A 14,016-nucleotide genomic window follows, 5' to 3' on the forward strand; every position below is an offset into this window, starting at 1 on the left:
AAATTAGTATAACAATGGTCTAGGGTTTTTCCAGCCCTGGTAGCACAATCGATATGCTGATAGAATTTAGGGAGTTTTGTTTTTAGATTAGCCTTGTTAAAATCCCCAGCTACGATGAATGCAGCCTCAGGGTGTGTGGTTTCCAGTTTACAAAGAGTCAGATAAAGTTCGTTCAGGGCCATCGATGTGTCTGCTTGGGGGGGAATATATACGGCTGTGATTATGATTGAAGAGAATTCCCTTGGTAGATAATGCGGTCGACATTTGATTGTGAGGAGTTCTAGATCAGGTGAACAGAATGACTTGAGTTCCTGTGTGTTGTTATGATGATCACACCACTTCTCGTTAATCATAAGGCATACCCCCCCGCCCCTCTTCTTACCGGAAAGATGTTTGTTTCTGTCGGCGCGATGCATGAAGAAACCAGCTGGCTGCACCGACTCCGTTAGCGTCCCTTGAGTTAGCCATGTTTCCGTGAAGCAGAGCACGTTGCAATCCCTGATGTCTCTCTGGAATGCTACCCGTGCTCGGATTTCATCAACCTTGTTGTCAAGAGACTGGACATTGGCGAGTAGTATGCTAGGGAGTGGAGCGCGATGTGCCCGTCTCCGAAGCCTGACCACGAGACCGCCTCGTTTGCCCCTTTTTCGGCGTCGCACAGGGTCGCCGGCTGGGATCAGATCCATTGTATTGGGTGGAAGGCAAAACACTGGATCCGTTTCGGGAAAGTCATATTCCTGGTAGGAACGATGATGAGTTGACGTTAATCGTATATTCAGTAGTTCCTCCCGACTGTATGTAATGAAACCTAAGATTACCTGGGGTACCGATGTAAGAAATAACACGTAAAAAAACAAAATACTGCATATTTTCCAAGGAACGCGAAGCGAGGCGGCCATCTCTTTTCGGCGCCGGAAGTCAAGTTAGTGGTAGGGTTAGGGGTTAGTGGTAGGGTTAAGGGTTAGTGGTAGGGAGTAGGGGGTAGTGGTAGGGTTAGGGGTTAGTGGTAGGGTTATGGGTTAGTGGTAGGGTTAGGGGTTAGTGGTAGGGTTAGGGGTAGTGGTAGGGAGTAGGGGGTAGTGGTAGGGTTAGGGGGTAGTGGTAGGGTTAGGGGGTAGTGGTAGGGTTAGGGGTTAGTGGTAGGGTTAGGGGTTAGTGGTAGGGAGTAGGGGGTAGTGGTAGGGTTAGGGGGTAGTGGTAGGGAGTAGGGGTTAGTGGTAGGGAGTAGGGGGTAGTGGTAGGGTTAGGGGTTAGTGGTAGGGTTAGGGTTAGGGGTTAGTGGTAGGGTTAGGGGTTAGTGGTAGGGTTAGGGGTTAGTGGTAGGGAGTAGGGGGTAGTGGTAGGGTTAGGGGTTAGTGGTAGGGTTAGGGGTTAGTGGTAGGGAGTAGGGGGTAGTGGTAGGGTTAGGGGGTAGTGGTAGGGTTAGGGGTTTGTGGTAGGGTTAGGGGTTAGTGGTAGGGTTAGGGGTTAGTGGTAGGGTTAGGGGTTAGTGGTAGGGAGTAGGCGTTAGTGGTAGGGTTAGGGGGTACTGGTATGGTTAGGGGATAGTGGTAGGGAGTAGGGGTTAGTGGTAGGGAGTAGGGGTTAGTGGTAGGGAGTAGGGGTTAGTGGTAGGGTTAGGGGTTAGTGGTAGGGTTAGGGGGTAGTGGTAGGGTTAGGGGTTAGTGGTAGGGTTAGGGGTTAGTGGTAGGGTTAGGGGGTAGTGGTAGGAAGTATTGGTTAGGGGTAGGGTTAGGGGGTAGTGGTAGGGTTAGGGGTGGACTGGACACCCCCACCATAATGATGGTTCAGCATGTTATTCAGGCTGTCCACAGGAGATCTGGGACTCTGTTGTTCAGATCGTTGTTGATGTTGTTGAGAACTCCTCCAGTCACCATAGACTGTTGTCTGGTCGTTAACATCCTTACAGTTCTTCACAAGAGCTTCTCTGACTCTCCATTTTGCACCATCTGCCTCGGTTGAAGGATCTTTCCTGTGGGGAACGGCGTTTGTCAGGGTGAACGTGGACTTCTTGGTATCATCATCATGTACTAACATGGGAAAAGGTGACCTCTGTCCATATCCATGTTGTTTTATTGTAGTCTGCATCCGCAGCCTGGTGGTCGACTCTTACACCTTTATAATCTACCTCCATGTCACCTTGACTCTTACACCTTTATAATCTACCTCCATGTCACCTTGACTCTTACACCTTTATAATCTACCTCCATGTCACGTTGACTCTTACACCTTTATAATCTACCTCCATGTCACGTTGACTCTTACACCTTTATAATCTACCTCCATTTCACGTTGACTCTTACACCTTTATAATCTACCTCCATGTCACGTTGACTCTTACACCTTTATAATCTACCTCCATGTCACGTTGACTCTTACACCTTTATAATCTACCTCCATGTCACGTTGACTCTTACACCTTTATAATCTACCTCCATGTCACGTTGACTCTTACACCTTTATAATCTACCTCCATGTCACGTTGACTCTTACACCTTTATAATCTACCTCCATGTCACGTTGACTCTTACACCTTTATAATCTACCTCCATGTCACGTTGACTCTTACACCTTTATAATCTACCTCCATGTCACGTTGGGCATTTATATCTTCAAGCTGCAGAAACATCAGTCAGACATTAAAACTTTTTTTTTAAAGTTCATACGTTTAACTCACACAAAAAGTCACAATTTCACAATCCAGACTTAAGATATGTTTCAAAAAGGAGTGTACATATTTGACAAGGCGGTTTTATGCGCTGACAGATGGAAGATGATAATTAGGAGTTTTTAAATTATGAGTCCTCACTGTCCGACGCCTAGTCAAGACCGAGACACTCAAAATGTGGTCTCGATACTGGACTCCGAGTACTACAACACTGGCTTGCACTAAACCAGGAAATGCAGTTATCGGGAGAATGTTATTGAATTGTGACTAGAAAAACAAATTTAGTTCACTTCAGAGAGTTTTCACTTATACAAAGTATCAGGAGTCGACTGTCAATCATCACCTCCCAAAATATTCCAATATCACGAATGAGTAGAATTAGACGAGAATGGATGAGAAACAGTCTTGGACAGATGGAAGCAAATGTATCCGACACCAAGACACTCATTATGTGGTCTGGAGACGGAACAGGAGTCCTACAACACTGCTTCATCACAATGTAAGATAAATGTGTTGGATACAAAACAAACCCTGGCATATTATAAAGGAGAACATGTCCAAATTAATTATATGCATGCATATCAAACAGGAATATATATTAAATGAATACATTATGTGGTAAAACCGTGTTGTGTTTGTGTGCACAGAGACAGAACCTCCCTATCAGAAAACACCTTTACTTGACATCATAAAATAAACATGACAACATAACTTAGGGTCGGCTCGATCCTTCTTCAGGGCGCCTCCTCGTATTCGGTTCCGTACCCCGGGAGCTTCTCGCCCTCCTCTCTTTTCCTCCCCCGCAGCGCTCCATTTAGGCGGCCTGCACGGCTGGTTGGTACTCTCCCCTAATTGCTGCCATCAGCGTCTCCATTCCGGGTACTCCCAGCAGAGGGAGCCAACGTCACGGCACGTACCTCCCCTCTATCACCAACCCCCGGGGCAGGAAAGAACACTTGTACACAGTGCAGTACCCTGGGACAGAAATCACCCACATCTGTATTTTACAATGAGCTTTATGAGTTATAATGAGCGGACAATTCTGCATGATAGAGAACAATGTGTGGATCTACTTCCATCTAACCACAGTGATGCTGCTGATTAAACTCCTGACTAACTCCTGGGAGAGGGTGATGTACCTGTTGGACCGGAGGTTCCCAACTTCTTTACATCTGTCTGGGTGATGGGGTGGGATGTGCTTCAACCTGAGGAGAACAGAAACATAAGGGGGGAATTAACCTTACTGCTCAAATGTCAGTGTTGGTTCAAGTTGCTGAGAACCTCCAACTACCTTTATTAATGTGCAATGGTTTTGTAAACAGTTTTGCATATTCATAGGCTTGATCAAGTTGTAGTCATTGTATGTAATCAGCTATACACTCGTGGTGGTGGAAAACGGTGTTTCATAAAGTAGGCATATCTTTCCGTTTTTATCCGCCTTCGACATTAAATCGAGTTCTGTAGAAAATCGACGCCTTGCAGCAGAATGTTTTCACGTACGAACCGGTCCACGGGGAATACGAATATAGACGGCTGCTTGCAATGCCTTTGGGTGGTAAGATGAAACAACTATATCGCCATCTGTATTGACTGATCATGTAATAATGTACAAATAACTTGGCTGGCTAACATGCCTAGATTGAACAGAGTACAGCTGGTTAGCTGCATTTCCAATGTTCCAAGTCGAAGATCGGTAGGATGGTCAGTTTTACGAGGGTATGTTTGGCAGCATGAGTGAAGGATGCTTTGTTGCGAAATAGGAAGCCGATTCTAGATTTAATTTTGGATTGGAGATGTTTAATGTGAGTCTGGAAGGAGAGTTTACAGTCTAACCAGACACCTAGGTATTAGTAGTTATCCACATATCTGAATTATTTTTTATAGATTTGCTACATTTGTCATTAGCTGACTAGCAAGTTCCTCAATTCAGGGTTAAAAAATGTCTGGGTCTTCACAATTGCCACATTGCTGACTTTATACTTGGTCAGTTTTGTTCATCTCTTAACAGCTGATATGCAGGAAGAGATCGCCTGCTAACTAGTTTTTGGATTCGATGCCAATTTAGCTTGGCTAGCGGGATGATAAAAAGCACTGACTCAACATTTGAATAGAAAATTCACATGAAAGTCATTTGTTGAGCATTTAAACAATTTGGTAAATAAATAAACGTAAATTTCAAAGATATTCGCTATGTTCGCTCTGGGACATTTTCTCCAATTCAGACATTTTTTTAAATTATTATTTCCGCTACTTGTCGCAAGGTGTTATGGGATAGCCTCCCCGGTGAAGGAGACATCGACGAGGCCTTCAAAATTAATAAAATAACGACACCTTAAATCAGCAGTTTAATTGGGATTAAAACACGCCAATTCTGACATATTGCCTTGAAGTTTTAGGTCTAAAAGAACCAGGGGAGAGACAAAATAAGGATGCTTCACGAATTTGCTATAATCTTTTGCGCATTATTTTCCTGTTTAAGGCCAACCGGATGTCTAGCCAGTCTCAACTAGCGATAATCCACCAATGGCAATGCGAGACAGTCTCAAAGAACCGTATCCAACCACGTGTGGTCCAATCATATTCGCCCTTTGACCTTAGCTCCGCCCCAAAAGCAAACGGCGGCCATGACACTTTCCCCTCATCGGATCATTGTTTACATCAAACGGAGAGTTACAGAGGAAGTATCTTTAATAAGGTTGGATGAAATGGATTGTAATCTTATTGCTACATCTGTGAAGTTGTAAGAAGAACGGAAAAGTGAATTGAAAACATTATACAGTTCTATCTCTGCAGTCATCTACCTATGATACCCGTAGCATTGGTTTGGTATCGGTAACTACCGGTACAATCAGCGGACACTTGTCTGCATTTTCAATACTATTTTTACGATCGTATCTATTTTAATGCATACTATCGCTTATATTCGTGCTTTGTTGTAAGTTGTAAGACGTCTGTGAAGTTGTGAAATAGTGTTTACGTGATGCAGGCTACAGTACAGTAACTTTAGCATGCTACTGTACAGTAGTTTATTTTCGGTTCCAGTGTATAACACAGTTTTATTCAACATGTATCAGTCATGGATTAGCTAATACATGTATTATGTTATCTAGTTTAATGGCGTAAAAATCGTGATATTTGCTGTTACGTACGTCTCTTGGAGGAGGGAACGCAACACCCTGCTACAACTCAACTCCCCGTGAAATGTGAAAAAGGTATGTGATCGTAGGTGCGGGGAAGGACGGCAGGGAAAAATACCTTGCATTTCAATCTACACATGAATATGGTTCTGCAATGTATTGCAATGTTAGGTAGGCTATTCAATTCCCTTGGCATTCTGCAAGCATGAATACTTTACAATAATGGAAGATATGCATTGTGTTAATCTTACTATTTGTCCATGTATTGAATGATACACAGCTTTCCATAAATGCAGTGTGGACTTTTTACAGATGAAACCCCTTCCATTATTACACTCCTTCCTGTATCTGTCATAAAGGCCTATGCATTCTTTGTCCTTTAGTTACACAACTAAATCTAGTATCTGTCACTTACCTTTCATGCTGTAGATCTGCTGTCATGGTGCTGAGAATGCTTAGTACTGTAGCTGTCACTTATGTATTCTCTGTATGTATTAGGTATGAACCCTTGGACGTACAGGTACCTCCAGCACTCCCTCCTGCCTCACTTTCAGCCCCTGTCCCTGGTGATCTACCCCAGGCCCCCTTGTATCCACCCCAGGCTTCTGAACTTGCCCCAGTGGGGTGAAGACCAGAAGAGGGTGATGTCCTTCCTGCCTCTCTCTCTCCCTTAAATGCAGCTGGTGATTCCAGAGAGCCGGCGGGCATCTCTCAACAAGAAGCAGCAGTGGATTGACCGGATGCTGTTTACCAGGAGCCTCCTACAGAGCTCACAGTCCATCACTGTCCTTTCCCCAGTGGGGTGAAGACCAGAAGAGGGTGATGTCCTTCCTGCCTCAGAATGTGCTGGGGTGAGTTTTTTCATAATAAATGAGCAGCTTAGAAATGGTAATTTAATATTTTCTTCTCTCATGATCTATCAATGTCTCAGGATGCCACTGGGTAAACATTATCTAACTGATTAACTTTTACGTGATGATATGTGGAAGAAGATGTGTCTGAAGTAAACAGAGGAACTGGCCTAGAGTTAGTCCTGTCTGGTATAATTAGTGTTCAAGACTGGACAAGGAGGGTTGGATAAACTCCTCTGTATGAAGATGTGTCCTGTCTGGTATAATTAGTGGTCAAGACTGGACAAGGAGGGTTGGATAAACTCCTCTCTATGAAGATGAGTCCTGTCTGGTATAATTAGTGGTCAAGACTGGACAAGGAGGGTTGGATAAACTCCTCTGTATGAAGATGTGTCCTGTCTGGTATAATTAGTGGTCAAGACTGGACAAGGAGGGTTGGATAAAGACCGTCAATATATTATTGTCAGGAAATACAATTCTTCAGGAAAGGGAATATGAACTAGAACTGGTGTGACAAATCAAATGTAAACCTACTGTCGTCCTACTTCCTGGGACTGGTGTGACAAATCAAATGTAAACCTGCTGTCGTCCTACTTCCTGGGACTGGTGTGACAAATCAAATGTAAACCTACTGTCGTCCTACTTCCTGGGACTGGTGTGACAAATCAAATGTAAACCTGCTGTCGTCCTACTTCCTGGGACTGGTGTGACAAATCAAATGTAAACCTACTGTCGTCCTACTTCCTGGGACTGGTGTGACAAATCAAATGTAAACCTACTGTAGGCCTACTACCTGGAACTGGTGTGACAAATCAAATGTAAACCTGCTGTCGTCCTACTTCCTGGGACTGGTGTGACAAATCAAATTTAAACCTGCTGTAGGCCTACTTCCTGGGACTGGTGACAAATCACATGTAAACCTGCTGTAGGTCTACTTCCTGGGACTGGTGACAAATCAAATGTAAACCTACTGTAGGTCTACTTCCTGGGACTGGTGTGACAAATCAGATGTAAACCTACTGTAGGTCTACTTCCTGGGACTGGTGACAAATCAAATGTAAACCTTCTGTAGGTCTACTTCCTGGAACTGGTGTGACAAATAAAATGTAAACCTACTGTAGGTCTACTTCCTGGGACTGGTGACAAATCAAATGTAAACCTACTGTAGGTCTACTTCCTGGGACTGGTGTGACAAATCAAATGTAAACCTACTGTAGGTCTACTTCCTGGGACTGGTGACAAATCAAATGTAAACCTACTGTAGGTCTACTTCCTGGGACTGGTGTGACAAATCAAATGTAAACCTACTGTAGGTCTACTTCCTGGGACTGGTGACAAATCAAATGTAAACCTACTGTAGGTCTACTTCCTGGGACTGGTGTGACAAATCAAATGTAAACCTGCTGTAGGTCTACTTCCTGGGACTGGTGACAAATCAAATGTAAACCTACTGTAGGTCTACTTCCTGGGACTGGTGACAAATCAAATGTAAACCTACTGTAGGTCTACTTCCTGGAACTGGTGTGACAAATCAAATGTAAACCTACTGTAGGTCTACTTCCTGGGACTGGTGTGACAAATCAAATGTAAACCTGCTGTAGGTCTACTTCCTGGGACTGGTGATAAATCAAATGTAAACCTACTGTCGTCCTACTTCCTGGGACTGGTGTGACAAATCAGATGTAAACCTACTGTAGGTCTACTTCCTGGGACTGGTGACAAATCAAATGTAAACCTACTGTCGTCCTACTTCCTGGGACTGGTGTGACAAATCAAATGTAAACCTACTGTAGGTCTACTTCCTGGAACTGGTGTGACAAATCAAATGTAAACCTACTGTAGGTCTACTTCCTGGGACTGGTGTGACAAATCAAATGTAAACCTACTGTAGGTCTACTTCCTGGGACTGGTGACAAATCAAATGTAAACCTACTGTAGGTCTACTTCCTGGGACTGGTGACAAATCAAATGTAAACCTTCTGTAGGTCTACTTCCTGGAACTGGTGTGACAAATCAAATGTAAACCTGCTGTAGGTCTACTTCCTGGAACTGGTGGTGATCAGACCTCCAGGCCTTTTAACAAGAACCATTACAGATGTGTTTGAGGAATTTAAAATAGGCCCTAACTCTGTCATTGTAAAAGTATTTTCCCCGACCCCATTTCTCCGACCCCATGCCCCCCTATTATACAACAGAAATGTGCACTTCTACTACCACAGTACCCAACCCTCTGATAAGTGTATTTAAACTACCACAGTACCCTCTGATATGTGTATTTATACTACCACAGTATCCTCTATGTGTATTTATACTACCACAGTACCCTCTGATATGTGTATTTATACTACCACAGTACCCTCTGATATGTGTATTTATACTACCACAGTACCCTCTGATATGTGTATTTATACTACCACAGTACCCTCTGATATGTGTATTTATACTACCACAGTACCCTCTGATATGTGTATTTATACTACCACAGCACCCTCTGATATGTGTATTTATACTACCACAGTACCCTCTGATATGTGTAGTTATACTACCACAGTACCCTCTGATATGTGTATTTATACTACCACAGCACCCTCTGATATGTGTATTTATACTACCACAGTACCCTCTGATATGTGTATTTATACTACCACAGTACCCTCTGATATGTGTATTTATACTACCACAGTACCCTCTGATATGTGTATTTATACTACCACAGTACCCTCTGATATGTGTATTTATACTACCACAGTACCCTCTGATATGTGTATTTATACCTCCACAGTACCCTCTGGTATGTGTATTTATACTTCCACAGTACCCTCTGATATGTGTATTTATACTACCACAGTACCCAACCCTCTGATATGTGTATTTATACTACCACAGTACCCTCTGATATGTGTATTTATACTACCACAGTACCCTCTGATATGTGTATTTATACCTCCACAGTACCCTCTGGTATGTGTATTTATACTTCCACAGTACCCTCTGATATGTGTATTTATACTACCACAGTACCCAACCCTCTGATATGTGTATTTATACTACCACAGTACCCTCTGATATGTGTATTTATACTACCACAGTACCTTCTGATATGTGTATTTATCCTACCACAGTACCTTCTGATATGTGTATTTATCCTACCACAGTACCCTCTGATATGTGTATTTATACTACCACAGTACCTTCTGATATGTGTATTTATACTACCACAGTACCTTCTGATATGTGTATTTATACTACCACAGTACCCTCTGATATGTGTATTTATAATACCACAGTACCCTCTGATATGTGTATTTATACTACCACAGTACCTTCTGATATGTGTTTTTATAATACCACAGTACCTTCTGATATGTGTATTTATACTACCACAGTACCCTCCGATATGTGTATTTATACTACCACAGTACCCTCTGATATGTGTATTTATTCTACCACAGTACCCAACCCTCAGATATGTGTATTTATACTACCACAGTTCCCTCTGATATGTGTATTTATACTACCACAGTACCCTCTGATATGTGTATTTATACTACCACAGTACCCTCTGATATGTGTATTTATACTACCACAGTACCCAACCAGGAGCCTCCTACAGAGCTCACAGTTCATCACTGTCCTTTCCCTGGTAGGGAGAAGACCAGAAGAGGGTGATGTCCTTCCTGTCTCCAAGTTCTGCCTCAAAATGTGCTGGGGTGAGTTTTTACACAATGAATGAGAAGCTTAGAAATGGTATTTTAATATTTTATTCTCTCATGATCTATAAATGTCTCAGATGCCACTGGGTAAACATTATCTTACTGAATGATGAACCTTGAAATAAAGGATTTCTATTGTTTCATGAAATAAGAAATTATTGATAGTATTTCATGTTATACAAGCCAACATTCAAGGCTACACTTTATGTAAACAATTATCAAATAAACGTCCACATCTTTAAATCACAACTACAAAGGTACATTTACAAGAAGTAAAATTGTGTGACCTGCTTCAGCTGTTTAACATTTTTATGGTCATTGAAGTAACATTTTGTTTTACTTAAGTGAAGCAGTTACTTTAAATATTATCCATGAAGGTAGGGTAGACTGGGGAACAAAGTAACACAGGGTCAGTTGTAACAGATAAATAAGTCCAATTAGAAACCAGGTAGAAATATCTTATTCAATGTGATAATGGTTGGTTAGTGTCTCTACATGACCAAGAGGTTTTGTTTAAATCCATTGATGACTTTTAGTTTTATTGAAGAAGAAAAAGGGTTTTGAGTCCCTGAAGTAAATATACTTGCTGCTTCTCTTTTTGTTAAATTATTGACCTGTGGAACATTCACCTACTGGGTCAATTGTAACATTTAATATCCGCCACTCGGTTGAATTGTAAATGACTGGTACGTCCTAGAAACATACATAGTGTGTAATGGTAGCTGAGATATGTATGTTTGTATAAAAATATTCATAATAAACTAAAGTCTAAAAGTGTTAGTTTGTTCTCCAGTCTCCTCTACTCTTACTGAGAAAAGGCCTCAACTGAAGAATCTACAGCTGCTGAGTCTGAGGTGTTAAACAGTCCAGTGCTGCTCTGACCACAGTGTTGTTAGGAACCACATTTTCTAACTCTACATACACAGCCTTGTGTCCGCTCTTACTGTGAACTACTTCAGTTTCTGGAAATATACTCAGCAGTTCTGAGTTCTGCCTCAGAATGTGCTGAGGTGAGTTTTTACATAATAAATGAGAAGCTTAGAAATGGTATTTTAATATATTCTTCTCTCATGATCTATGAATGTCTCAGGATGCCACTGGGTAAACATTATCTAACTAAATTATTAACTTTTATGAACTTTTCTGTGATATGTTGAAGAAGATGAGTTCTGTCTGGTATAATTAGTGGTCAAGACTGGACAAGGAGGGTTGGATAAACTCCTCTGTATGAAGATGAGTCCTGTCTGGTATAATTAGTGGTCAAGACTGGACAAGGAGGGTTGGATAAACTCCTCTGTATGAAGATGAGTCCTGTCTGGTATAATTAGTGGTCAAGACTGGACAAGGAGGGTTGGATAAACTCCTCTCTATGAAGATGAGTCCTGTCTGGTATAATTAGTGGTCAAGACTGGACAAGGAGGGTTGGATAAACTCCTCTGTATGAAGATGAGTCCTGTCTGGTATAAATAGTGGTCAAGACTGGACAAGGAGGGTTGGATAAACTCCTCTCTATGAAGATGAGTCCTGTCTGGTATAATTAGTGGTCAAGACTGGACAAGGAGGGTTGGATAAACTCCTCTCTATGAAGATGAGTCCTGTCTGGTATAATTAGTGGTCAAGACTGGACAAGGAGGGTTGGATAAAGACCGTCAATATATTATTGTCAGGAAATACAATTCTTCAGGAAAGGGAATATGAACTAGAACTGGTGTGACAAATCAAATGTAAACCTACTGTCGTCCTACTTCCTGGAACTGGTGTGACAAATCAAATGTAAACCTACTGTCAGTCTACTTCCTGGAACTGGTGTGACAAATCAAATGTAAACCTGCTGTCGTCCTACTTCCTGGGACTGGTGTGACAAATCAAATGTAAACCTACTGTAGGTCTACTACCTGGGACTGGTGTGACAAATCAAATGTAAACCTACTGTCGTCCTACTTCCTGGGACTGGTGTGACAAATCAGATGTAAACCTACTGTAGGTCTACTTCCTGGAACTGGTGGTGATCAGACCTCCAGGCCTTTTAACAAGAACCATCACAGACGTGTTTGAGGAATTTAAAATAGACCCGAACTCTGTCATTGTAAAAGTATTTTCCCGACCCCATTTCTCCGACCCCATGCCCCCCTATTATACAACAGAAATGTGCACTTCTACTACCACAGTACCCAACCCTCTGATATGTGTTTTTATACTACCACAGTACCCTCTGATATGTGTATTTATACTACCACAGTACCCTCTGATAAGTGTATTTATACTACCACAGTACCCTCTGATATGTGTATTTATACTACCACAGTACCCAACCCTCTGATAAGTGTATTTATACTACCACAGTACCCTCTGATATGTGTATTTATACTACCACAGTACCCTCTGATATGTGTACCCAACCCTCTGATATGTGTATTTATACTACCACAGTACCCTCTGATATGTTTATTTATACTACCACAGTACCCTCTGATGTGTGTATTTATAGTTCCACTGTACCCTCTGATGTGTGTATTTATACTACCACAGTACCCAACCCTCTGATAAGTGTGTATTTTACTACCACAGTACCCAACCCTCTGATATGTGTATATTTACTACCACAGTACCCAACCCTCTGATATGTGTATTTATACTACCACAGTACCCTCTGATATGTGTATTTATACTACCACAGTACCCAACCCTCTGATAAGTGTGTATTTATACTACCACAGTACCCAACCCTCTGATATGTGTATTTATACTACCACAGTACCCAACCCTCTGATATGTGTATTTATACTACCACAGTACCCAACCCTCTGATATGTGTATTTATACTACCACAGTACCCAACCCTCTGATATGTGTATTTATACTACCACAGTATCCAACCCTCTGATATGTGTATTTATACTACCAAAGTATCCAACCCTCTGATATGTGTATTTATACTACCACAGTATCCAACCCTCTGATATGTGTATTTATACTACCACAGTACCCTCTGATATGTGTATTTATACTACCACAATAGCCTCTGATATGTGTATTTATACTACCACAGTACCTTCTGATATGTGTATTTATACTACCACAGTACCTTCTGATATGTGTATTTATACTACCACAGTACCCTCTGATATGTGTATTTATACTACCACAGTACCTTCTGATATGTGTATTTATACTACCACAGTACCCTCTGATATGTGTACCCAACCCTCTGATATGTGTATTTATACTACCACAGTACCCTCTGATATGTTTATTTATACTACCACAGTACCCTCTGATATGTGTATTTATACTACCACAGTACCCTCTGATATGTGTATTTATACTACCACAGTACCCAACCCTTTGATATGTGTATTTATACTACCACAGTACCCAACCCTCTGATATGTGTATTTATACTACCACAGTACCCATCCCTCTGATATGTGTATTTATACTACCACAGTACCCTCTGATATGTGTATTTATACTACCACAGTACCCTCTGATATGTGTATTTATACTACCACAGTACCCAGCCATCTGATAAGTGTGTATTTTACTACCACAGTACCCAAACCTCTGATATGTGTATTTATACTACCACAGTACCCAACCCTCTGATATGTGTATTTATACTGCCACATTACCCAACCCTCTGATAT

At 41.7% G+C, this 14,016-nt stretch overlaps 1 protein-coding gene across 3 annotated transcripts in view; it reads left to right on the top strand.

The window, feature by feature from the left end:
- Positions 1–5,142: 5,142 nt before the first annotated feature.
- The window catches only part of LOC139561359 (endonuclease domain-containing 1 protein-like), a 48,906-nt gene continuing 40,032 nt past the window's right edge, over positions 5,143–14,016 (top strand). The window contains exons 1-4 of one of the 3 annotated variants that reach the window (XM_071378390.1): positions 5,143–5,363; positions 5,779–5,880; positions 6,304–6,656; positions 10,246–10,366. In XM_071378390.1, the coding sequence (XP_071234491.1) occupies positions 10,325–10,366 (42 nt within the window). In that variant the 5' untranslated portion in view covers positions 5,143–5,363; positions 5,779–5,880; positions 6,304–6,656; positions 10,246–10,324. Of the gene's footprint in view, positions 5,881–6,303; positions 6,657–10,245; positions 10,367–14,016 lie in introns of all 3 variants that reach the window. The other 2 variants (XM_071378389.1, XM_071378391.1) reach the window with 2 other exon arrangements.

The sequence above is a fragment of the Salvelinus alpinus genome, chromosome 31, assembly GCF_045679555.1.
Source record: "Salvelinus alpinus chromosome 31, SLU_Salpinus.1, whole genome shotgun sequence".
NCBI lineage: Eukaryota > Metazoa > Chordata > Actinopteri > Salmoniformes > Salmonidae > Salvelinus > Salvelinus alpinus.